We start from the raw sequence: 24,745 nt of genomic DNA, 5'->3' as shown, positions 1-24,745 counted from the left end.
TTTATCCATTCCCATTCTGCCTGTGTCTGCAAAAAGAAAGTTCAAGAAATAAATTATATGCTATTCCGCTCATGAGTTTCTTTGCTTTTTCCTGCTCAACTTCCATACTTCAGTATTAATTGTAACATTTTACATACGACACCATCGTTTTTCAACTTTAAAACCACTTCCATGGTGAAATGTAAAAAGCTGTTATTTAGCATGCTAGTAGTATGGCTTAAGGGATGGCAATTACAGGTTGGTCTTTTTGTCAGTCAACTTGATTGTTCCAGACTGAAATATCTCAACACTTTTTCCATGACGTTCACATTGTTTTTGTTTTTGGTTCAAACATTCATATTTCCCTCAGGATGAATTGTTTTAACTTTTATGATTCCTTAAAGGGGCACTTAGTTGATTTTCAACCAGCCTTGTATCATAACTTATATCATAACTGTTGGTAAATGTGGGTAGTTTTTGTAAATGAACTGTGATAAACATACCAGCATCCAGGTCTCCTTGCTCATCTCCCAACTCAGACTTTCAGTGGCTCTAGGGCTGTTGCTTGAACTACATGTTGTACTTTTTGCATTTCCGTACAGCCTGTCACCATGGATACAGAGAGTATAGAATAGTATCAAGACAGAGACCCACCCCTCCCTTTCTCTTTCAAAGTCAAACTAAACTCAGGCCAAACTGTGAAACGAGACAGTGCTGACCAAATATAAACCAAATATACTATAAGGCCTATTTATCACCTTAAATGTTTTCAGGAACATATTTTAGTGCATTGTTTAGCTGTAATATGATAATTATTTGACAGGAGGTACCCTGTATTGTAAAAACTGAGACAGAAAAAGTGAGATCAAAGGTAAAACTAAGCAACACTGATCACATATAAGATTTTGCTACTGCGCTCCCTATTTCTCACCTATGTTTCCAGAAACATATTTTAGTGCACTCTTCAATGTAATTTGTTTGTTACCAGCTGGCCTCCATATTGTTTCCTGCGTCAAAGCAGCCTTTTGTCTCATTGTGTCACCCACCAGCTGGAGCACATATTAGTCTGATGTGGCACGGTACATTCTGGTAGTTGTAGGTTTCCTACCTCTAGAGCAAAAGCGAATGCCTAAGCCCTTTTTCTCTGTTTTTCCTGGTCATGTAGCACCAATTTCAAAAGTATATGCATGTCTCCGCTGCATAGACAACCTAGTTTTCTGGAAAGACCATTTCTCCAGCAATGCAATGTTACTTTTACTTTTGATGTAGCACTATCATCAGTTTAGAAATACATTTGTCCAATCCTTTGACAAAATACTTGCAAATTCATTGCATTCCTTTTAGCTTTAGCTGTAGCTTTTTGAGTTTACTAAAACATTAGCACACTAATTTGCTAAACTAAGATTCCCACCATAGTAAATAATATACTTGATTTTCTAGTGTTGGAGTGATCAGCTTCAATTGGATATTGAAGTCATTGAGTCATTACACACTTACACAAAAATTGCCACCAGTTAGTGATTGCATTTTCAAATTGGATGCTGCAATGTTTAGTCTCCCCTAAACATAGTGCAGTGCATATTACAGCATGCTTTATGCTCTTTCAGGGATGATAAAACTTAGAGCGCCCAACAGTGCTGTGAGTGGATATGATTGCAGCCCCAGTGGGAGATGAACCCTGGCAGCATAAATTCTGCCCTGTGCTAGTAAGCTGTACAGGGAACCAGCATAAAAAAGTGAGACGACGTACAAAAACACTGTCTCAATGAACTCCAGTCCAACACAACACTGTGGTTTCATGCTTTAAGTCAAGCAATTACCAAGCTTCATGCATTCATTTCACTGTCACAGTAGCAATAATTAACATACCCTTTCCCTGCTAGCACACTTTGATTCCTGTGAAACCTAATATGATCTCTACTCAGTCACCCTCAGCACTGAAAATCGACATTTTTCCTGGGCTTCCAATCAAAACCTAATATCCTGAGTGCCTAATTTTCCACAGTTTGAAGTGTACTGCAGACATGGGCTTGCTGCTGGCAGGTTCCCACATAACAAGAGCAGTAAAAAACTCAATGAGCCCTGCAATTATTTTTTTTGAATGCCAGCTTTAGTGGCATTTTGACTGTTGTAGAAGTGCAGCAGGTGTGTGCTGTCAAATGAATCATTGATTTCAAGAAGATACTTAAATGTCAGGGAAGGCAAAAGTAATGGGTAAAATGGTGAGAGTGGTTTTGTGCCTCGAGATTGTTAGTAAAGGAAAGAGCATGACCACAGTGAAGGGAAGGGAGGTCAAGAAAGAGCAGCTTCCTGTATAGTCCGGAGGAGCCTCCTGAGGAAGGTGAACTTTTGGTGCTCTTGAGAAAGTCATCTGACCTCTGATTGCTCTTGCTCCAGGCAGCCACCAGCTTTAAATGTTGTTGTACAGGTCAGTTCTGAGGTGGTGGTGTGAAAGACGAAACTCTATTATTATGGTCATTAGCTCAAACACACCCAACACTGGACTAAACTCCACCTCCTTCCATGGCAGGACAGTTGAGCAGGTGACAGCTTTAAATATCTTGGACTCATCATAGACAACAAACTGAAAATAAAGAGGGGAGATTGTAGAATTAACACAAATTTTGCAACACTGAGAAGGAAAACGTGTTGTTTTTTTAGAGAGAGAATTCATTTGTGCCAGGAAAGAGACTTAAAAAACATCCAGAAGACAAACAAACAGAACAGGAAACAGGAAAGAAAACTGAATTTTAAAAAGGAATCTTTGTCAGCTGGGGAGATAAACTTTCTGCAAGAAACAATGATTAACAAAACAACAATGCAATGTGAACATCTATAAAAACAAGACAAACAAAAAACAATAACAACCCAAAACAAAAATGTTTGGTGATTATAGTTTTTAGATCAAAGGCAAAACTAAGAATCACAACCTGTGCCACGGCCATTTCTGCACTCTTGCATTTTCACCTAATAAGAGTACAATAAATAGCACATGCAACAATGAAGCAGGATGTTGTTAAGATGCTTTTCTGTGTTGGTGTGAAAGAACGTGGGAGTGAGAGAAATAAAAAACAATTCACAGAATATGAATAGAATCTATCCTTATCCTTAGGGCAAACATCTTTGGTCTTATTTAAATGATCTTTAATGCACAGTCTGAAGTGCATTGCCAAGTTGGGCATTTTCAACTCAACTTTTTCAAGTTAAACAGTTCATTATCCTGGCCAAAGGTTAGGCACGAGGGGCAAAAGGGCTGTATCTGGGTTTTACATAAATTCACCTTATATGTGATGTCCTCAGCCTACTGTTGTCTGTGGGGTCAATCTGACCCCAAATGAAATATTTTGCCATCAAAATATGTTTTTTATACTGATGTAAACAAGGTCTATTGGCCCTAAATTCCAAAAGGAAGGGAAAAATGTGTGGTAATGGTTTTGGACTGAGGTAAGATTAAAGGTGTAACACAGAATTGTTTGACAATTCATACAATATTCTTTAAATAAGAGTCAAAACAGACCCCAGAGGGCAAAAGGTGTATGGCAATCGGGAGGACATGATGAGGGTTAAAAGACAGGTAGCCTGTATTACTATTTGCATGACTGATTTGGCTTTTTTTTCCTTTTTTGCTGAGATACACATTACAGTGCAGTAATGTCACTGCAGCAGATGTTGTGGGACATTTAAGAAGCACAACTAAAAAATGGGGATATAAACTTGAGAGAGTAAAGAGAACTAAACCTTTAGCTTCGAAAATAAAAGTTAGTCAGCTCCTGGTGCCCATTAAGAGGGTCTGTTTTAATGGGAAGTCGTACAGCAGCTCAGAGGCTCTGCTCTGCTCTCTGCTATGTTCACATTCAAGAATATAATGTTTTCCTTATTATTTGTGTAATAATTTACCCAACTGCAAGTCATCTGTGTGTCCTTGTGTGTGTAACAGGCCATGCAAACCTGCAATTTTAGGCACATTTTACTAACTAAATAATGCACCCTTAAAGAAGCAGGAAAATAGTGCACCATTCTGCCTTAAGACCAGGCTATTATTGGTCGATGGCACAGTTACTTCCTGCTGACTCAAAGCAGCAATGCGCTAACAATGCACCTGACCAAACCTCTTTTTACAACCTGCAAGCTCATGGGCGCACAGATGAGCGCAAGTACATTTTCTATTTACAGGACATGCGCCTTGAAAATGCAACATTGTTGGGCTGAAAAGAGCTGTGACAGTTGCATTGCATTGTGCACTCTTGTGTGCTGGGGTCATATAGGGCCCTTTATGTAGAAGCAAAAAATACTTTTTCTTATTGTGTATACATAGACTTTATTATGAAAAGGTACAGTATTTTTTCTAATTGTACACAAACATGTCATATAAAGAAATGTTTAAACCAAATTATTTGAAAGCATTTTTTTCTGAGTTGACCTTTGGGATTTCAGGATAAGCACTGCATTTACAACGGATCTGCATCAAACTTGTCCAGGAATGTGAGGAAGTGTTAAGTTGACTCCTGTTGACATGAGTACTCATTATATATTCTTGACAGTACCCAAACTGTTGTTGCTATGCTAGTTATGTGGGAAAAGTCATTCTTAGCATTTGTCTTTTTTAATGAAATTGAGTAACTTCTGTTCTTAAATTTACACTGCAAATTTCCATCTGCTCCAGAGCAATTCACCTGTGACTCCAACAATGTGTCCTAGGGAGTATGCTGATATACTTCTAATTTGTTTGCCTAAAGCTGTTTAGATGGAAACATAATTGCTCCCTGGATAGTGTTCAGTGGCAACTTTTTTTTGGTGTGTGTTTGCAGTGCTTCTTTTTTGCACACAGCACCCCTATTTAGGTTGGATGAAAACAGGAGACACTGATCCTAACTATTAATTTAAATTATCTACATCTGTCTATCGGTGTTGTGCTGCCCAAGAAAAAGTAAAAGCAGAAAAGCCACAACCCTGGGGTCTGTGGGACAAGGAGATCTCCCCTGGAGTGACTGGACTTAAGCTGTTGGCTGAGACAGGAGGCACCATACTGGGTGGGATAAGAAAGAATACATTTTCATATGTCATATGTGGTCATGTTAGAGACTATGGCATCATTCCAAATTACATTAACTACTTCCGTCCCCTTTAAACACAGAGCTCTCCCCATTAAGACGCACTGTCTTTCACCAAAGCTCATTATATCAAAAGGCCTGACAAACATTTTTGTTTTACTTGACCAGTTTTTTGAACATTTTCAAACCTACTTTTTTAACATCTATACTTTCTAGCTGCTACCCTTCGTCCTTCCTGTCTTTCCTGGCTTTGCTTCATTTCTTGGTGTAATGCCGCCACCAATGGTCAGTCAGTGATATAGCATGAAACTGGCAGCAGTTATGTGTCATTCATGTGCACATGATACAACCAAAATAAGGCACCACTTGTTAAAATATTGCTTTACAGCACTTCTAGTGGTCAAAAAATCCCCAAGCTATCTTTGAAATTATTCTTTAATTTTGTATTTTTTTATTATTATTTTTATGTTTATTCCACTGACTCAATAACTCCTCCAGATTAAATGACAACATCATTTGTCTGTCTTTCTAAACTGTTACAAACCACTATTGTCAATTAAAAGCATTTTCTCATCTCACAAAGCTAAGTCAAGGATTGCCATTTTATGGCTTGGTTAGGGAAACATCAGCATAATTTAGTTTAAAATTAATCTTTGTTCTGCATATGCAGAATCTTTCACAATTATGGTATTGGTAGTGTTCTGGCTTCCATTTGCAGTTTGTTTGTAGTCGAAGTACCGTGATCAGACATGTTTGATTGGCAAGTAAACAGTCCATGTGGAGAGGTTGAACGCATCGGCCGAAATCATCTCACGACAAGTTAGTTAGCTTAAAAAAAACAACAAAGCTTTCATAAGTCTTGACCTCAACATTTATTGGCTATACCGGATCAGCCTAAAATAGCCCAAAGGCTTTACTGTCATCAGATGATATCCAAATGGGTCCAGAGATTGGGTTAAAATGCATACTGCCTTAAAGGTTAGAGGATCTTTGTTGTCAAAATTGAAATAATACAGTGTTTTTCCTCTTGCTCCACATCGTCACACTGTTTCCTCCTTTTCTCCCCACAACAACCCTAATATTTCCTATGGCCACTATCGTTGTCACTTGAACATTTATACTGCTATTAGTTATTTTCTTGAACAACTGATACTGCCATTTCCTTGGATGCACATTTCCATTGACTTATATTCTTTCACTCTTTTTGGGGTATCTTGTAGTACTAAAATGACATCTTGATTCTGAACCTTGCAAGGAATGAATTGTTTGGTCAATATTGCCAGCCATATTCTGTTAGTGGGTGTCATGCTAGAACTATTTATATCACCAGCCTGGACTATTTTTGGACTGACCTTCAGTGTTTGCCCATGCTCTTACCTTTGATCACTTACTAACACTGTAATACTGGTGTTCAGCTTTTGTTTTGTGTGTCTGGGCATTGGGATTGTGTGTATGGTATGAGGTGAATGAAGACGTGGGACTAGGTGCATTAATGCTATGCATTTTTTGGGGTAGACATAATTATACTATTTGGGTATGATCCCATGCCAAGAGGTTACAGGTTCTGAAGTTTTGATGCAAGACAAAAATCTTCCTTTGATCATGAAGCCCAATATTACTGTATAATCCTCGGTTTATCAGTGAAGTGTATGAACTACACTGCAAACTGAGGTCACTACTCACAGTGACAAACAGAAAAAGAACAGGGAGTGGATCAAATCAATGCTAGTACCATTACTCAAAGGGCTGCTTTGCCAGTATTCAATGAGCTTTGTACACTAACTATTGGGTAGTATGCGTAAATGAAGAGTGGTAAACTTTCCTCCATTTAACCAGCCTCCAACTCTCCCTGCCTATCTCCAAGCTCAGACTTTCACTGGCTCTTGGGCTGCTGCTCGAAATGCACGTTGTACTTCTTCGTTTTTGTATGCCCTACACCGAGGACACAAAGAAAATGGAAGAAGGTTGAAATGCGAGAGACCTGCTCCTTGCTCGCTTTCTCTTTCTCAGACCGAGACCAAACTGTAAAACTTGGCAGTGCTGATCAAATTTAAATTTTAAATTATGTTACATTATAACTTATGTCTTTGCTAAAATGTCTTTAGAAACATAGTGTAGTGCGCTGTTAAGATGTTATATTCAAGTTTGTGAACAGGAAGTGGGTGCCATACTGCCATACTGCTTCCTCTCTCGAAAAAACATTGGCTGAAAAGCTGAAACTAAATGGTAAAACTTGGCAATGCTAATTAAATATTAACCAAGTTACTGCATTGCTCTCTATTGCCTTAGATGTTTTCAGAAACATATTTTGTACTGTTTAGCTTTAATTTCAGATTGTTTGTTAATAGCTGGCTGCCATATTGTGTCCTGTTGAAAAAACGTTGCTATTACATCACCCACAGGAGTGTTTATTGGTCTGGTGCAGCACAGTGCATTCTGGCAGATTCTTTAGACCTTATTGTCATCCAAAGCCCTGGTAAATGTCTGCATGTGCATATTTGCAAATTGTATACTTGTGTACTTGTATAAAGTGCATATATATGCACTTGTATATGCAGTGTATATTTCCACTGTATGTTTCCTCAGTCTATTAAAGTCCACATAATGCATGCAGGGAAAACATTTAAACTGTTGCTGCAGGCCTGTGTTCTCTCCATTAACACAGCCAACTGCAAAGAAGCTACTTTCACCTCTGATCTGCCTTGAATGTGAATCTGAACTCAGTTTGCTGAACCTGCTTCTTTTGTGCAGCTGTTATTCATGCTTCTTTACTTCTTTAATCAGCCAGTTTCTTTCAAGCCAGTAATACAATTTGATCTTTTTCTTCCTCAAGGTGGTCTTCAGATGGAGGTTTTGACAAGTCTATTGATTGACCCTTAGCTTCACTAAAGAGAACAATGTGATTGCTCCAGCATTGACCCCTCTGTGTGAGTGTGTGTCACTGAGTCTGTGTTACATTGAGCCTACAGTACCGTGTAGTTTGAGCCCAGTTATTTAGCACCATACTTGTCCCTGATTCGAGATTGATATAACACTTTTGTTAATCTGAAAGAAACTGAAAAAAGAAAGAAGAGTAGAATGAATGAAACACATAACAAAGCAGTGATATTTGAATACAAGCTTTCCTAAGAAGTTTATAATTTTCTATTTTTTCTACTTTTAACATCAGCTACTTGATTAACAATGCTTAACTAATGCATCTAATGTCAGTGCGCTAAGGTATACTGTCTTAGGGCCGCAGAATAGATGAACTTTTAATCTTAGTTGCTCTAATTAGAGCAATGACCAGTAAATATATAATATATAAGTCAATATATTTTGGTTGGCATCACAAACAGCGCATATACAATTTAGTCCGGTCTGTCATCAGTGAGTATCAACAAACTGATGATTCACAGAATACATCATGGTTGCTTGTCACAAATGCAGCTGTTGAAAACACAAATAGAACATATAGTTTTCCTTGTAAAAGCCTTAGGTTTTACTTTAATTCATACATATTCATTTGTTTATTATCTACACCAAGCACTTACAGAAGTTACTACAAGAAACCACAGATGCATTTGGCCAAAAGTCAGCAGTTAACACAGTCATTAAACGCGGGCAGCTCTGTGTTTAGTAGGTGTTCATTTTTTTGAACATGGAAAACTATTATAACACAACAATGTCAGTGTCATTTTATGCCAAAGTCTGTTATCAATTAGCCAAAATAATTAAAAAGCCGACAACTTTTGCTGCTGACACTCAGCAGGCTGCAGCAGAGACTGTGACTTGCCACAGCAGTAATGGCTGCACTGCGACATGGCTTAACACACAAAACAGTGGCTGGATTTGTGTATAGCTGACAGCAGGCAGAGATTTTATTGACTCTGCATTGACAAGTGTTCATTAGGAAGAGTGCAGTGTCCTTTAAACGTCACTGTGGGAGATTGTCTTCTATCAATCAAAGCAGCAGTAATGACTGGCATTACAGGAGCATGGGACACCTTTAAAAATAACATTGAGTACTTGCATTCCTGTGGATGCGTGGCTTTTTGTGTATTGTAAATTACAGTTTCAATAACTGTTGAGTGAATTTTTGAATAAGGACTGCCTTCAGAGATGAACTTCTGAAACCATAACCTTTTCAGTCCAACTCCAACCATTTTCTGTTCTTTGTATATAGTCTCCCTTTGGAGTAACTCCTTCTTTACTTTTTCATACCTTTTCATCTGTGCTCCGGTATGTCGACTATGCCGCTTAGTCCAAGGAGACGCAATACCTCTGCTGAACTTTTTGCCATCCAAGTGTTGAGTATTTGAGAAATGTGTGTATGAGGAGAATTTGTATGTCTGTTTGATGAGGATGAGGAAGCTAAAGTCCATGTCAGTTTTTTTATTTCTTCTTCTCAACCTCCTTTTTCCTCTCTTAAGCCCTAAAGGTTACTGTCTGCGCTTTCTCTGGATCTTTCTTGGCAGCCCTCAGATTCATCTCAAGCAGGCTGAGGCTGACTAGCACTGTCTGGTAGTTGTACAAGCTCTTTTGCTTCCTGGTCTTTTCTGGTGTCAGTTAAGGAAGCACAAACACAAAACACATATTGAGTGTCTTAACTGAGGTTTGGTGCCACTCAGTCAAGACTGAGACTTTCAAGTACATGTCTTACATTTTGAACCCTCTGTGCGAGGGGTAGGAGTCGCCTGACATCGATCTGCTGGCCCTATTGTTTATTGTTCATATACTTCAATACCGCAGCATGCAATTTTTCTCAGGTTTGTGTTAACATGCAGTCATCATCCATCATAGTGTGCTGCTTTTAAGTAGCTATGACATATGATAAAATCATGTTGGACTGCATAAAATGGCCCACCAGGACAACCTCTGTATGACTTTACATATTTTGGAATGTCACACTGGTGAATGTAATCCTTCACATTTCCTCTAAAATGTATATGACAAAGCATATTAATAGTAAATTCATGTATTATAAGGGAAATACCACTCTTCACCCTCTGCTCTTAGTTTTATATTTGCCCCTTTTAACTTTGTTGGGATCTTCTTCCTTGCTCTAAATGTGTTTAATCCAGAATGAGGCTAAATTCATGGGGCCTCTAAAAATAGAAGCACAGGTCTCATGATTTATTACTGGTCAGATTATTGTCATGTAAGCGCTCTGTAAGAGCTCCAGAGGCCAACAAGTTGTCAGTAAACAAATGTTTCCAAAGTGAGTGGAGCCCATAGAGACACATGACAACCATTAAACTTTTAAGACAAAATGAATGACATATTGGCCCGTAGAAAGGGTCAAGATATGTTATACAAACTCCAAGGGGTGAATGAGCAACCTAAGTGAATGTGAATTAAAGTGAAATTCTGCAGAGAATAAATGTACTTGGCGACAGGCTGCACATCTCCAACTTCTTAGCAATATGACCAACTCAGTCCCCCTCATTTATGTTGTCAAGCACTGGGTTACATTGGGTTTAAATCTGAAATACTGCCATATAGGCGCTTTTGCTTTTTGCTTTAGTGCCACATAAAGTGGTTGTTCTTTTCTGAGACATCGCTGCATTTCCAGCTGGATTTATGCCCTCAAAACATGTATTTTTAACCAAACACGAACTTTTCCTGACCATAACCAATTGGTTTTTATGCCTAAACCTAACCACAAGTTACCCACAGTGTTGGAGAAAAATAAAGTTTCAACATATCAACAACATGATAACACACAAATGTCAGTTTGCAGAAGCATAAAATGCCAAAATTTTCTCTGGCACTTTGGTTGGTCATAATGATAAATGCCAGTTCAGCTGTTTTGCATTGAATCAAACAGGTTTAAGCTCATACATCAGACCGAACCGTCGAAACTGTAATTCAGCCAAACTCATGAGGCCTTTGCACGTTGAGTCCATTTTTTCCATCCAAAATTGTTTCACATTTGAAAATAAATTTGACCCCATGTTGTGTCAATCATGTTTTCACACTGCAAATCCTAATGTATCAGAAAAAAACAGACTCAGTGTGCAAAGGCCTTTACTCTCGTCATGTGTTAGCTGTTTGCCTCTGTCTACCTTGCTTTTTCTCTCTCAGGAGAATAACTCACTTTTACTTTTAGCAGAACTGTGTTTTCATGCAGCATCCAAATAGTTTATTTTTAAAACAAAAATACACTTACATTTCTCCTAATTTACTGTGATGACTGTCTACATGATATTTTTTAAGTAACAATGTGGACCCAGAAAAAACCCCACTTGCTTTCTTTGCAGTTACCGTATTAGAACATCCAATAAAAGGTCTGATCGCTGTGGTAGAGGATGCAAATGGATAAGGAGTTATGAAAAACAGAGATGAGAGGGAAGGATAAAAGGATTTAATGAAAGGCAGGAGAAAAAAGAGGGTGAGAAGGGACAGATGAAGTCAAAAAAACCTAATGGGAGAAAAAAGGAGATGGAAGATGATGAAAGTAAAGGAACACAGAGAGTAATGAAAGATGTGCAGCAGAGGAATCAAAATGAGAAGGACAAAAATATAAACCATAACTAATGTGTAATAAGTCCTTTAAATCTGCTCTGTCCGTACTGTCTTCTGTCACTGCTGCTGTACATTTACACTTTTGAACATCACTGGTGTTTGATGATTTGAGTGTACGGTGCATACAATTGCTGAGCTCCAGGTAGTGACTCAATGGTCATACTTTGAGGGGCAACAGATTTTGTTCACAAAGCACTAACCTGCCAAACGGCCACCCTGTAATAACAGTCTGTAGGTTACGCTGTGGTTGCCATGGAGTCTCCCGGGGTTACGGGCAGAGAATAGAGCATGGTTCCCTTAATTAGAAGAGATTGCGCATGATTACACAGCGGCTGGGCCAAAAAGACGAGAGCTCGCATACAGACATAAACACACACACACTCAGTAATGATGAGATGCTGCAGGTCACAGGTAACAGTGTGGGTGGACAGTTAATGTCAAGGGTGTGTGTCAGTCAGACACCCAGTCCAGATGTATAGCATCATATCACACTGCCTGTGTTTCTTGGTGTAAACAAGGTTTTACCCTTACAAACCTTTACCAGGTTTGGTTTCATAAGTGGGGGGATGCAATTACATCAGATTCTTCAACAAAAAAAACATCAAAAACAAAACTATTATCTACATTTATAGACATTTCTCTCAGTCAAGCACATATGTCTTGACCAGGTGGTAAAAAAAGCAATAGTAGATCAACAAAAAAATGAAAGTACTCATTACTGCACTAACTCTACTTTAAATTGTGTTTGCTTGATAGAAACCAGATACTCTAATAATTCTATGATAATGTTGTACATTTACATTTTTTTACTATAAAGACCACTGTGTTTTATTGGTTTTCTTTGACTAATGTCAGTCCTTACATGTTGAACGATGAACTTATTAGATTTTGATGGTCAGAGGTCAAAGGCGAAGGTCACTGTAACCTCATTCGTCTCACTCTTATAAACTTGATATCTAAAAAACATCTTCATGGAATTTCTTCAAATTTGCCACAAAATTCCATTAGGACTTAACAATGAATTAATTAGATTTTAGTGGTCAAAGGTCAATGTCACAATGACCTAGTCTGTCTCATCCTCATAAAAGCAATATCTCAAGAACATCTTGAGGGAATATGTAAATTTGGCACAAAAACATTGACTTGCGCTCAATAATCAACTGATTCCATTTTGATGGTGAGAGGTCAAGGCCACTATGACCTTGGGTTGATTTCCTCAAATTTGGCAAAAACGTCCACTTGAATGGACTGAGTAGAATGTGATGGTGTTAGGTCATAGCTCATGGTCACTTAGATCTCGCAGAAATAGTTTTTGGGTCATAACTCAAAATTTCATTCGCTGATTATGACAACATCCCACAAAAATGTCTAACAGGATAAAATGATGACATTTCATATCCAAAACGTCAGTGGTCAAATGTAGCATTGTAATGTTCTGCAAAAACACTTTCCTGGCTATTATTCCACATCATAACTCAGGAATAGAAGGGGAGAGGTCGGACACTTAATGTGTGACACTAATCTTTGGGTTGTATAGATCTTCTGTGCTGGCAGGTTGAGGATGTGTGTAAAGTGTCCATGTTTTGTGTAGCTTCTTTGCAGCAACATCTACATTTGAAGCATTGTCAACTGTCATGTCTACATATTTGTTTGGACAGACATGGATGTAAACTGTAACAGCATCTTGACCAGTTTGTGAAGGCATGCAACTTTTTCCTGAACAAAAATAGAAGAGGTAAAAGTGTTTGAGTATGTCTGCAGTCTTCCTCTCAGGCTGCATACAGCTTTAACAACCTTGAGCGACAGGGCAACCTCTGTGTTGGCAGAGACAAGCGGATTGGTTCCATGTCAGCAGTAATGCTAACATTGTACCCGATTGTCTCAATGAAGAGGTAGCTGGACCGAAAGGTGCAGCTCTAAATTTACTGGTACATATACGTATGTGCCACTCCTCACCTGTGCTCACAAGCCTTAAGCACTGACAAAAAATATGAGATCAAATTAGAGTAAATTTGGTGTGGCTGGACTACATTTTAGAGACAGGATGATAATCTTAGACAAGTCTGGAGTCAAAATGAGTGCAATGACGTGGCTTGGGCGTCTGTACAGCTTGCAGGATTTCTGTATTTGCACTACTTGCGACATACTTGGCAGATAATGTCATGTTGTGTTTACCCATCTGCTTGTTTTATGTGTGTTTGGTTGTGTTTCTCTCAAGTTGCAGTTGATCTCCCTCAGCCTCCATACTCCTGTCATGAGATTGAAAGTACATCTCTGTAACTTTATATATTTGCCACATTTTACTGTTACATTAGTAATTTTTTTTTTTTGATGCATTATAGGAACTAAAATTGAACAAATATCTATAAAAACAATAACAAGGAGGGAGCGCATGCCATGCATGTACAGAGAGAACTGGAAACAGCTTTGAAAGCGGGGCCTGATTCATTTGTATAATAGTTACTTTGTGGCGCATGTAGCTTAAAAAGCTTGATTTGGACAGTATAAAATTACCTGGATCTTATACATTGTGTACAGAAAGCGCTCTAGAGGGCTCACTAGAGCAGAACTTTAGGTTTTACATCCCGCTAACTTAAATAAGGATAATATGATTTAATCTTGCAGCTCAAACAGATTTTGAAATGTTATTGGACCAAGTGGTCAAACTTATCAAATTATATTTAAACAAGTAATTTTGAATTTTAATTTAAATTTTAAATTACATACACTTATACAGGTAGTATAAGGTATTTGTGCCTTACAGCATGACCTAGTCCTCATTTAACTATAATTATACAAGTAGTAGGCCTCTTGATAGATATTTGTACCTAACAAAATGAACTGTTCTCTATTTAAATACATTTTTACAGATAGTAGTCTATTCTGGAAGAAATTTTATCTGCCAAAATAAGGGATTGCAGGTTTAAGTTACAGCAACAGGGACAAGGCAAAGAAGGTCATATGTAGTTTTTGACCATATTACCATCATCAGAAAAGAAAAACACTGTGTAATATGCAACCCAATATATTTTTTTCTCAACTGAGCTAATGAGCAAATGGGAAAGGAGAATGATGCTGTGGTAGAAATTGTCTCAAAGCCAAGAAAGATGAACTGCAGCAGTAAATTATGCTTACTTAACCCACTATTTTGTAAATATATACAGCTTGTTCAGACATCTTCTCCTTGTTGCATTCACCTTGTTTTAAGTTTTTAATATACAGAGTGACCAAAAGTTTGTTCATAAATAATGAAATTGCTGATCCCCTGTGCCATCGGACTGAAGCCAACCACGCCAATAAGTCATCCCAGGCATCTGTTACGTGTTTGTTCGGTGTGTACCACAGGGCCTGAAAAAAATCTCGGGGAATCACTGAACATGCCACATCTTGTGATTTATTGCCTGATAAAAGCTGAATATGCCCCATAAAACACATTATGAAAAACTTTTTCAAGCCCTCCCCGGGGCATGTAGATTCTTTTTTCTCCATTTAATCTCAGTGAAAACAGGCTTTCATTTCATTGTACACTGAAATGCTTATCATACCGCTGTGACAAAGGAGCCTCTGGAAGTGTAAAAGCTCAAGTAAAAGCAATTTAGTTTGACAGACATTTTGACAGTTATTTTCCTCGTGCTGTTGTGAATTTGTTTACACACATCCTGCATGTGAAATAATTTGCTCTATTATAGACACCTATCCACATCCACATGCATGTGCACACACACACACACACACACACACACACACACACACACACACACACACACACACACACACAGATGACAGCTGTTTAATCTACTTCATTTCTACTTATTATCTTTTCTATTTTTCCTTTGACCCACATTGGGGATTCGTCAGGAATGCAACATTCTTTCATTGTCACTCTAGCAGTCCTGCAGTGGTGCAGCATTTTTTTCTCCCATACACGAATAAGTGGTAATTTAAATATTATCATTATACTGAAATAAGTTCTCATTGTTCAAATCAAAGTGCACAATTTTCCATCATCTCGGGCAAATATGCAAATAAGTAAGTGCAGAGCCATTAAGAGAAAAGCACACTCAGACCTTTCAGGATACAGCTAATGAGGGATTTATACTTGGGTGTCAAATTAATGTTTATGCCTTAGACTCTGCATTGACATGTAGTGTACCCTATGTTGTAACCTATGCTGTAGGGTATGTGCACTTCCCTAGAAATGTATCTACATGCAGAATGCCACATCTGTGATTGGACGGCTTGGTAGCATCCCATTTCCATTACATGACCAAACTGGGGAGAAGTTGACTGAAGAAGTCTGCAAATATGAATATTAGTATGACTCTTATTCACCACACTAGAGATCAAAGATTAAAGACTAAAGATAGTCAGATTGCTGCAAATTATTGGAGAGAAATTTACATTATATCAGTGTGGACGTGGTAGAATGTACCAAGAGGTGGAAAAACTTTACCAAACTGAGCAGCGACCAAGGGGAAGAAACATGACAACTCAAGACAAGTTAGTGTTGCTGTTTGAAGAAAGATGTGACAAAGGTCAAAACAATGGGAAAGAAACCCTGCTGCCTGCTGCAGTCTGGCGTTATAATTGCAGAGGGACAAATACCCCTTTTTCATCAAAAGTTTTTAAAAAATAGGTAAACCCGCAACAGCGGCTGAGATGGGAGCTTATGGCGATTGCTCTCCCATTGCCATAAGCGCAGAGCTGTTTACACGGCCCTGCAGCAGACATGTATGCATTTGGTTGTGTGTGTGTATTGGTTTTTTTTTGTGTCTCTTTGGTGGACAGAGCTGAAAACTTTACGGTAGTTACTTCTCTTTATTTATATCTTACTCATTTAGTCTCTCTTTCAAACTCGATGCAGACTAATTTGGATCAGTGTTTTAGCACTGCTTAGATAAAGACTGATGGTAATTAGTGGTTGTCCGTCATTCCGTCTTGTTAAGATGTTCAGTTAAGGAGCTAAAATGAACGCTTTCACCTGGGTATTGTGTTCCTGTTAATGCTGATAGGAACCGGAGGTGATAAATACCTGTGACTACTGCAGAGTCATTGATACTGATCATATGCATTCCCATTGCATTAAAAAACGCCAGATGTTAAAGGGTGTTGTGTTGTTGTTTTTTTTGTGCAGTGGACATGAGGCTAAAGACACACCAATACACAAGTATAAATGCTCACAACGGCACGGGCCACTTTCATAGGCTACGGCCTAGATATGACATTGATTTGGCACACTGACTTTGGTGAATTTTCATCCAAGATTTTCTCCTGATATTTGCAGTTTACAGTGACATGTGAAGCTGTTTTGTTAAATTTCATGCAGTTGTGTAAATACAGTGATCTTTGTCAATGTTGGCAATCTCAGATTCTTTATCTGGCACCATCATCAGGTCAAAATTTTAATTTGTCCAATGCCGAGGCTCATTGATTTAACAGTTTATCTTACTTACAATGACCATTGCAGCCTTACAGATCCATTAATGCAGACTCTCCTCATGCATAACAAAGGGGATCTTACCGGAAACAAATTAAAAGTCCTCATATAGATTCAACACTGGTGAATATACAAATGGCTTAATGGAAGGGCATATACAATATAAAGCCACTATTTATAGACAGCTTATTACAGCAGCAGACATGCTTATATTGTGGTAGGTCTGGCCCTTTGCAATTACAGTATTAATGCTGTACTCAACCCACTTAGCTCCCTGGTGATTAAATAAAAAAGGGTTTATGAGCTGGGGAGTATAGGTATATTTCCCTGCCCCGCCCCCACATCTCCACGTGGCTGCATTGCGACATGCTTCATGGGATGCCAGTGTGTCCTTACTGCGTCATTTATTTTATGTACAGCAGTAAAATGGGATTTACTCAGTAACTGCTGAACTGTGTGGCGATCACACTTGTGTTGAGCTGCATTTCCACTGACAGATTTATTATTGCTTTATTCTTCACAGTTTAAGTCACAGCTCTGTGGATCTGTCATCTGTCTCTGTGACAGAGTAGCTCTCTCTCTCTCTCTCCCTCCTTCTCTCACTTCCCCTCTCTCTCTCTTACACAGATTTCAATTGACGCAACTTTCAGAGTGCTGATGGTCTGTTCATTTATAACACTGCTCTGCCCTCCACTTGTTTCCCCCTCTCCTCTTGTTTCCTGCTCTCACTTTTTTCTTTCCTTCGTTTTGTCTCCTACTTCCTCTTCTCCCTTGTGTCCTCCTCCTCCTCTCATCTTTTGTCCTTTCTTGTCCTCTTCTCATGGTTTGTCCTCTTTTCTCATCTCCACCTCTCCTGTTCTTGCTTGTGCTCTTCTTTTCTCCTCTTACTCGTTCACCCCTGTCCTCTCATCTTTTGTCCTTTGTCTTCTTATCACCTCTCCTTGTTTGTGTCCTCCTGTCCTCTAAACCTTTGTCCTGTCTTATCCTCTTCTCGATTGTTTCCCTCTCTTCTTTCATCTCTTGTCCTCTCATCCTGTTTCCTTCTTTCCTCTCTTTCCTTCCTCTCCCTGCTTGTTTCCTCCTCCCCTCTTATCTTTTATTCTTTCTTGTCCTCTTCTCATGTTTCCCTCCTCTCCTCCTTCCCTCCTCTCACTTATCTTCTCGCTTTTTTCCTTCTCTTCTCTTCTCTTCTCTTCTCTTCTCTTCTCTTCTCTTCTCTTCTCTTCTCTTCTCACTTCTTTCCTCCTCTCCTCTTTTTTGCCCTTTTTGTCCTCTCCTCATGTTTCTCCTTCTGCTCTTCTTGCTTGTTTCCTCCTCTTATCATCTTTTATCCTCTCTAGTCCTCTCTTCTCTCATGTTTCCGCCTCTCCTCCCCTCTCCTCTCCCCCTCCTCCAGTTTTTCCATGCTTGCTCAGCACTTTCTCCCTCTGTTTCCCTGCTTCTCTGTATATTCTAATGACACTGCAGTCGTTGGGACTGCTTGCGGTGTCCTTGTGAAAAAGTTATTGTAGGGTTATCTGGAAATTCCTCAGACCAGCGCATAAATATTTCAAGTTGTTTGGATGAGTGTGGACGGATGAGTCAGATAGCAGACCTGACAGCTACAGCACAAATGGTGGGACAAAAGGGCACCGCGATGCATCACTCTCTCTGGTTGTTTGCAGAACTGTTGGCAGCAGTTTTTCCCACCTCACATTAACCTGACAACAAGCTCGAGAGCAAACATCTATTGACTACAGTGTTGCATCAAGAGAATAAATTATAACAAGCTCTTCAGAAGCTGTTGATAACATTGTGACTCTCTTGTATGTGTCTGTGCAGATGGAAAGGTGTATGCGTTGGGAGGTATGGGAGCCGACACAACGCCGCAGGCCCTGGTGAGAGTTTATGAGGCGGAGAAGGACCAGTGGCAGCCAATGACCTCCATGCCCACGCCGCGGTACGGAGCCACGCCCTTCGTAAGAGGAAACAAAATCTACATGATGGGTAGGAAACGAGATCTCACCATCTAATTTTTCCCCTTTTTCATCTCTTTACATCTCAGTATTGAATTCACTAGCACTGTATGTTTCTGTCCCCATAGTTTCCCAGACTTTTTTAAAACCCTGGGATCCCTTCACAGTTTTTTATGGTGAAATAATATAAAACATGTCAAGTAAAATATTGAAATATAACAAAAAGGAAGGGAGAAATTCTTGCAGTACCCTTGGCACCTTTTCTTAAAGCACCCTTGGGACCTATTCTATCACTACTCATATCTGTCTGCTCCAAGCTCCAGGAACAGCGCCAGGGTTTGAAAACAATTTCATATAATGACCAAAAGTGGAGTTACACTACCTGGATCCATCACATCATGCCATGGGGCCCAAAAATACTTTTTCCCACAGACTTAAATTGTGAAAGAAACCTCAATGAATCTGTGAAAACATTTTTCTGAGTGTCAAAACCCCTATGAAATGATTTGTTTCACTATTGGGATTTGATCCATTCAGTCCGCTAACATTTGGAAATTCATGATGAGCCCCCAAGATAAGGTCTTCTTTTTTTTTTAAATCTCCATTCGCAGAGGGCTACACTGGAAGCTAACTGGCCTTAGCTAGTTAGCCGCTCTTATGGACAAACTGACACCTACACTGTACATTAACTGCCACTTGACAAATCACCTCACACACACTACGCACTGAACTCAGTGGGATGGGGATGAGGAAAGATGATTGGAATATCTGAATACTTTGCAGCATTGGTACATGTAGCTGTCACATCTCTCGATACGGTAATTGCAAAAACTAATAGCTGGAGTAAAAGATGTGTAACAAAATGTTGGCCCTTTTTTAACAGAGATAGTGCTATAGGGCTGCAACAAAGTCCTTTGTTTATGCCACCTTTGCATTTTTATGCAAACAATGGTGGAAAAAGAGGCGAGATGAGCATGATGTGTTACGCAACAGCATCTGCCTCTGCTTGGAGGGTAAGGAGCTCCCGAACCTCATTGTTTTTCCACTGCGGTCATTTATGGCCACTGTTCCTTCGCTTTGAGTTAACTAACTGCTGCTAGCTGCTTTTTAAATCTCCTGTGGTGGGTCGGACGCATAACATGCATCCCACCAATAAATTCTCATCCCCAGTTGTCAGATATCCCTGCTTTGTCAGTGGACTTCCATGTCTATGCATTACGCTCTAGCTATCCTACTATGTCTGCTTTTGATCTGGTGGAATGCCGCAACCAACACCAGGATGTCAACAAAAGCACATATTTAGGATTAGGCAACAAAAGCACGTCATCATGAAACAACATGATTTGGCTCTCCATTCATACAGGATGCAAACATTGGGCTCCCAGGTAAAAGTCTGTGGTATGTTGGACCCATCCACCACCCCTCCTGCTCACTGTAAAGGGACCCTTGCACTCCTTATATTGCATCTTTTCCAGCAGCATTTCACCCTGACACTGTCCAGCATCTTAGCATAAGGCGGCGACTGAGCGGCATTATGTCTTAACACTGTGAAAGGTTCTGTCTGGGCACATTACAAACTGATGCTGCCCAGTGGCCTATCATAATGCCACAGAGGTGGCTTTTGGCATTGGTATCTTTCACCAAAATCACTGACAAACAGGTAAAATCTGACGACTTCGAAATGAGAACAGGCTAGTCCCACCTATGGTCCCGTCCTGATTCAGCGCTGTTACTACCTTTCTTGCCAGCTTAAAGGTAAGACAACTCATTCCCCCCAAATCTGCATTGTGCCTTTTATTCTGCAGTTGAGGCGGAATAATGGTGCAATATTCTTGCCTTAAATAGGCTGTGTAAACAGGGCTTACGTTGTTGTATCCCTCTGCATTTATAAATGGGTATACAGAAGTTGTGGAGCTTTCTTAGTTGGTATATGGTATATACCTGCATACCACATACACTACACCACTGCCTGCAGTCTGACATCACCTGGGAGTTCAGTTCAGGGATTCAGCAGAGTGAAGAGGGACGTGTTCAGTCACTTTCTCAAGGACATCAGTGATATATTTGAAGTGCCTCGGTCCTCGGGTTTTGGTGCCGTGGGACCATTTTCAACCTCTGTGCTAGTCTGTGCTCAGACAGTTGATAAAGGGATAGAGACTGTAAGTTTGCCCGCTGTCCCTAAACGATGTGATTGTACTTTTGGTCTGTCTTACACACTTGCAGTATCTCTCTGTTTTACTTTGTTGCTTTCATGCAGCACACACACACCTACTGAGCCGTGGGTCAAAAGAGTGTTGTTCTGTTTCCGCCATAAGCCTTTTAGCTCTGTGACTTTATCTGCCTGGCAGTTTTAGAGCTGTGAAAGGAACTGACAGAAGGACAAAAATGTGCCGCTCAGGTCCAAAGAGACTCGCATCCTTGGTACAATATTGATCAGGACAGAGATGGAGTTAAAAGCTACTCTGTAGGAGAAAAAAAAGCAATGTGTATGCAGTGCACACCCTGCGTTTTGTTGTTCCCATGCAGTCATTTTCCATCCATGATCAAAGGTTGTATTTGTTCTCATTGTGTCTCTTTGGGGGGCTGTTATTGCTCATTGACACTTGGTAAAAATTTCACGCCACCACTATGACAGAAATTGGAATCACACAAAGCAGAGGAGGATGATTTTATCTCACTGCCGAAGCGTTTTGCAAAGAGATGAATTCATTTCACTGCACGCTACCAGCAACAACACAGTCCACGTTCATCACAAAGTAGATGTAACCTCATGAGAGCAGCAGCTTTCCATATCAATGTTTTTATTCTCCCACGCTCCACCAGAGGGGTAGAATAACTCCTTGCTTGTGTGCTGTGCTGGACAGAGCTTGAAACACTGCGGACAGGCAACAGAAGCAGATGGAGAAAACATATGCATCAGTTTGGCAAGAAGTTAGAAATACTGCAAATACTGAAAACATCAGCAGATTGACAATGGTGGAATACAGTGGATAAAATTTATTCAAGCACTGTACTGAAATGCAATTTTGAGGTACTTGTATGTAACCTGAGTATTTCCATTCTACTCTATCCCCATTTTATAAAATATCATTAAACAGATTTTCAACATGAGTAGGCGTGCTCCTAGTAAATCAATATATTTTTTTCATATAAAAGCTTCTGGCTTTTTAAGGAAAAGGACAACCAGCCTATGAAGAACAATGCTTCACCTAAAATAAATATATACTGTTGTGAAACTCAAAATGTTACCTGTAGTGATATAGTGTATGCACATCAGATAATTAGTAATGTTAACGGTAAAATAAGAAACCAAAGTTATACATTTAGTATATTTTGTAGTAGTTTTTGACTAGCCTGTATACCTAACCTGTATGACAGAATTCATGAAATTTAGTCATAACTTTTGGTTTTGGTCACCTGATCACCTGGCCTGTTGCCCTGACGAAAATAGTTTATTCTACTAGAAGGGAAAGTGTGGGAAGCTGAATGTGTCTTTAAACCATTATTTATCCATTCATTTGACACATTTTGACATTAATCTTTGCGTCTTAGCTATTTTTTGATCCTCTTTGACTGTCATTAATACAAATATGTGGGTATGTACATCATTTTTGCTAAATTGTAACATAAATAATTTTGAAATCAGCTGAACTGCATGCTCCTCTGGTTGGGACCACAGTTTGATTTAACATATTGTTTGATGTGTTGTTAAAGGCTAACATTTCCCCTTTATATCTATTACAGAAAAAGTGTGACATTTTGGGAAATTCATGCATTTGCTTGTTTTCAGAAGAGTTTGATGACATTACTAACTCCGAGCAGTTGCTAGGCAACAAGTGGAGACACCAGGGAGTTCATGTGCCCAGAAACAGTCTGGCACATAACCCGCCATAAAGAGACAGTCTGCTAGCCCCTGCTAATGTGTGCTTACCTTTTTTTCTCTGACCAGACGTCTAGGACAGTTTTAACAAATTATCTGCTGAGGTCTCTTACGCTCAAAAAAAAAAAAAAAAAAGGACCCAGTGATATAAACTAGTGAAAACAATGAATTAAGCAGTTTCACATTAAAAAATCTGGATTTTTCTGACCCTTTTGCTATGTTGCTAACTACAGTGGGCAACGGAAAAACGCGAATGACCCTATTTAGAGCCAGAGTTTGATTTATTTGTTCTGTTCTGTAGAAACATGCCGGTGCATTAAGGGATTTTCAATGAAGAAGACCCACTCACTATGTAGATGTAAATGTCTTACTCTGAGTCAACTACAACACAATGATTTTTATTTTCAGGTGATTTTACACTAAATAAAAACATGCTTATTGTATTATTTTCCATTTCTGACAATATAATAATATATCCCCTTAAGTCCTACACACTGGACCTTTAAATGAACAGATGTGAGTGAAGAAATTGATCATATTCATCAAGATGTTGAACCGTTGCATTAAGAGGTATATAGAGACCCATACAGACATGTAGTGCTAAACTTTTGTTCTTAAGCATCCATTACTTTAGATTTATAATTATATGGGTTAAGTTAGGTCTTACCTGGGAAATTTTGATATTGTTTTTCTGGCGACTACCACTCTCACCTCTCTACAAAGAAAATTGAAAGGTCTCTGTTCTGATTGAAGTTCAGTGCATGTGGTCTTAGCACTACTGTCAGAGGAGGTGCTGTTACTGCTTAGCAATGAAGGAAATATTTTCTGTTGTGTTTCAGTACTGGTATGACCTTGAGTGGTGTGCTTGACAATAAGGTTTGCATAATGTTTGTTTGTGAAAGAACAAAAAGACTTATTTCTAAAGCCAAAAAAAAAAAAGATAAGTTGAAGTAAAAATAGCAGTTTGCGCTATGATTGAAACATCCGTAATTTATCTGTGGACTAGCACACCAAATTACAGAGATTTATACCACAAAACACATTATGAGCAATGTGCAAACAGAATACCGTGATGCTAATGCTTTTTGTCCCTTTAACTAGAAATCCAGCTTTTATTTATTGCTTTCTTTCTCTCTCCATCATGCTGTGTGAATATAATGCCTGTTTACTTTCTGTACTTGAAAACTTCATTGTACCTTGTAAAATTCAAGCTGCTTCTTCAGCTGTTGCTCCACTAGGGGGTGTATTTGAAATAGTGGGTGCCTCAACCCCCTTTGATTTAAATTCTGTGTGTTCCCAGGAAGCCGCAGACTTACTGGCATATGACATAACTCATCAGGCTTCAGACTGCTTTAAATATGTGTGTTTGTGTGTGTGTACACTTGGAATCAAGGATTTTGTTGTCAGGGCTGGTAATCAGCACACAAGTGCAGCTGAAAAAGAAGCTGTCAACATGTCAAAGCTGATCAAAAATGATTCTGCATAACAAAAAGATATGCATATGAACATGCAAATCACTTCTCTTATTGTAGGACTTTCATACTGCATGTTCTTGAATGATATATATATATATTGAAATAACACCACCCTTCTGCAGCTGCAAAGACAGATAAGGAATCAAAAAAGACAAATCTCCTCTCTCCCCGGAGCTCTTTTTACTACTGAAGCTTTGTGTCAGTTACCAGCAGATAAATTAGAAATGGCCACTAGTGTTTATACCAGCCAGTATCTTGTACCAAACGGGCAATTCAGTAAGAACAGCAATGTATTATTGTAACACCAAGCATTACAGCCTGTAAGAACACAAACCATATCACAGCATTTTGGCTGCTTGCTTTCTTGGGCATTTTGGGAGGAATCCAAGTGGTGACTGCTTTGGATTGAAAGCCTACTAAGAAAAAAGTGCTCAAGGACTCAAGCAAAAGCAACAAATCAA

General features: G+C 39.2%; 1 protein-coding gene across 1 annotated transcript in view; it reads left to right on the top strand.

The window, feature by feature from the left end:
• Positions 1-24,745, top strand: part of LOC121947497 (kelch domain-containing protein 8B-like) — a 133,379-nt gene that overhangs the window by 63,131 nt on the left and 45,503 nt on the right. The window contains exon 2 of the mRNA XM_042492578.1: positions 18,796-18,960. Coding sequence (XP_042348512.1) covers positions 18,796-18,960 — 165 coding nt within the window. The remainder of the gene's footprint in view (positions 1-18,795; positions 18,961-24,745) is intronic.

Source organism: Plectropomus leopardus, chromosome 8 (genome assembly GCF_008729295.1).
Source record: "Plectropomus leopardus isolate mb chromosome 8, YSFRI_Pleo_2.0, whole genome shotgun sequence".
NCBI lineage: Eukaryota > Metazoa > Chordata > Actinopteri > Perciformes > Serranidae > Plectropomus > Plectropomus leopardus.
The sequence above is the reverse complement of the archived record's forward strand: the minus strand, read 5'-3'. Positions and strand labels throughout refer to the sequence as shown.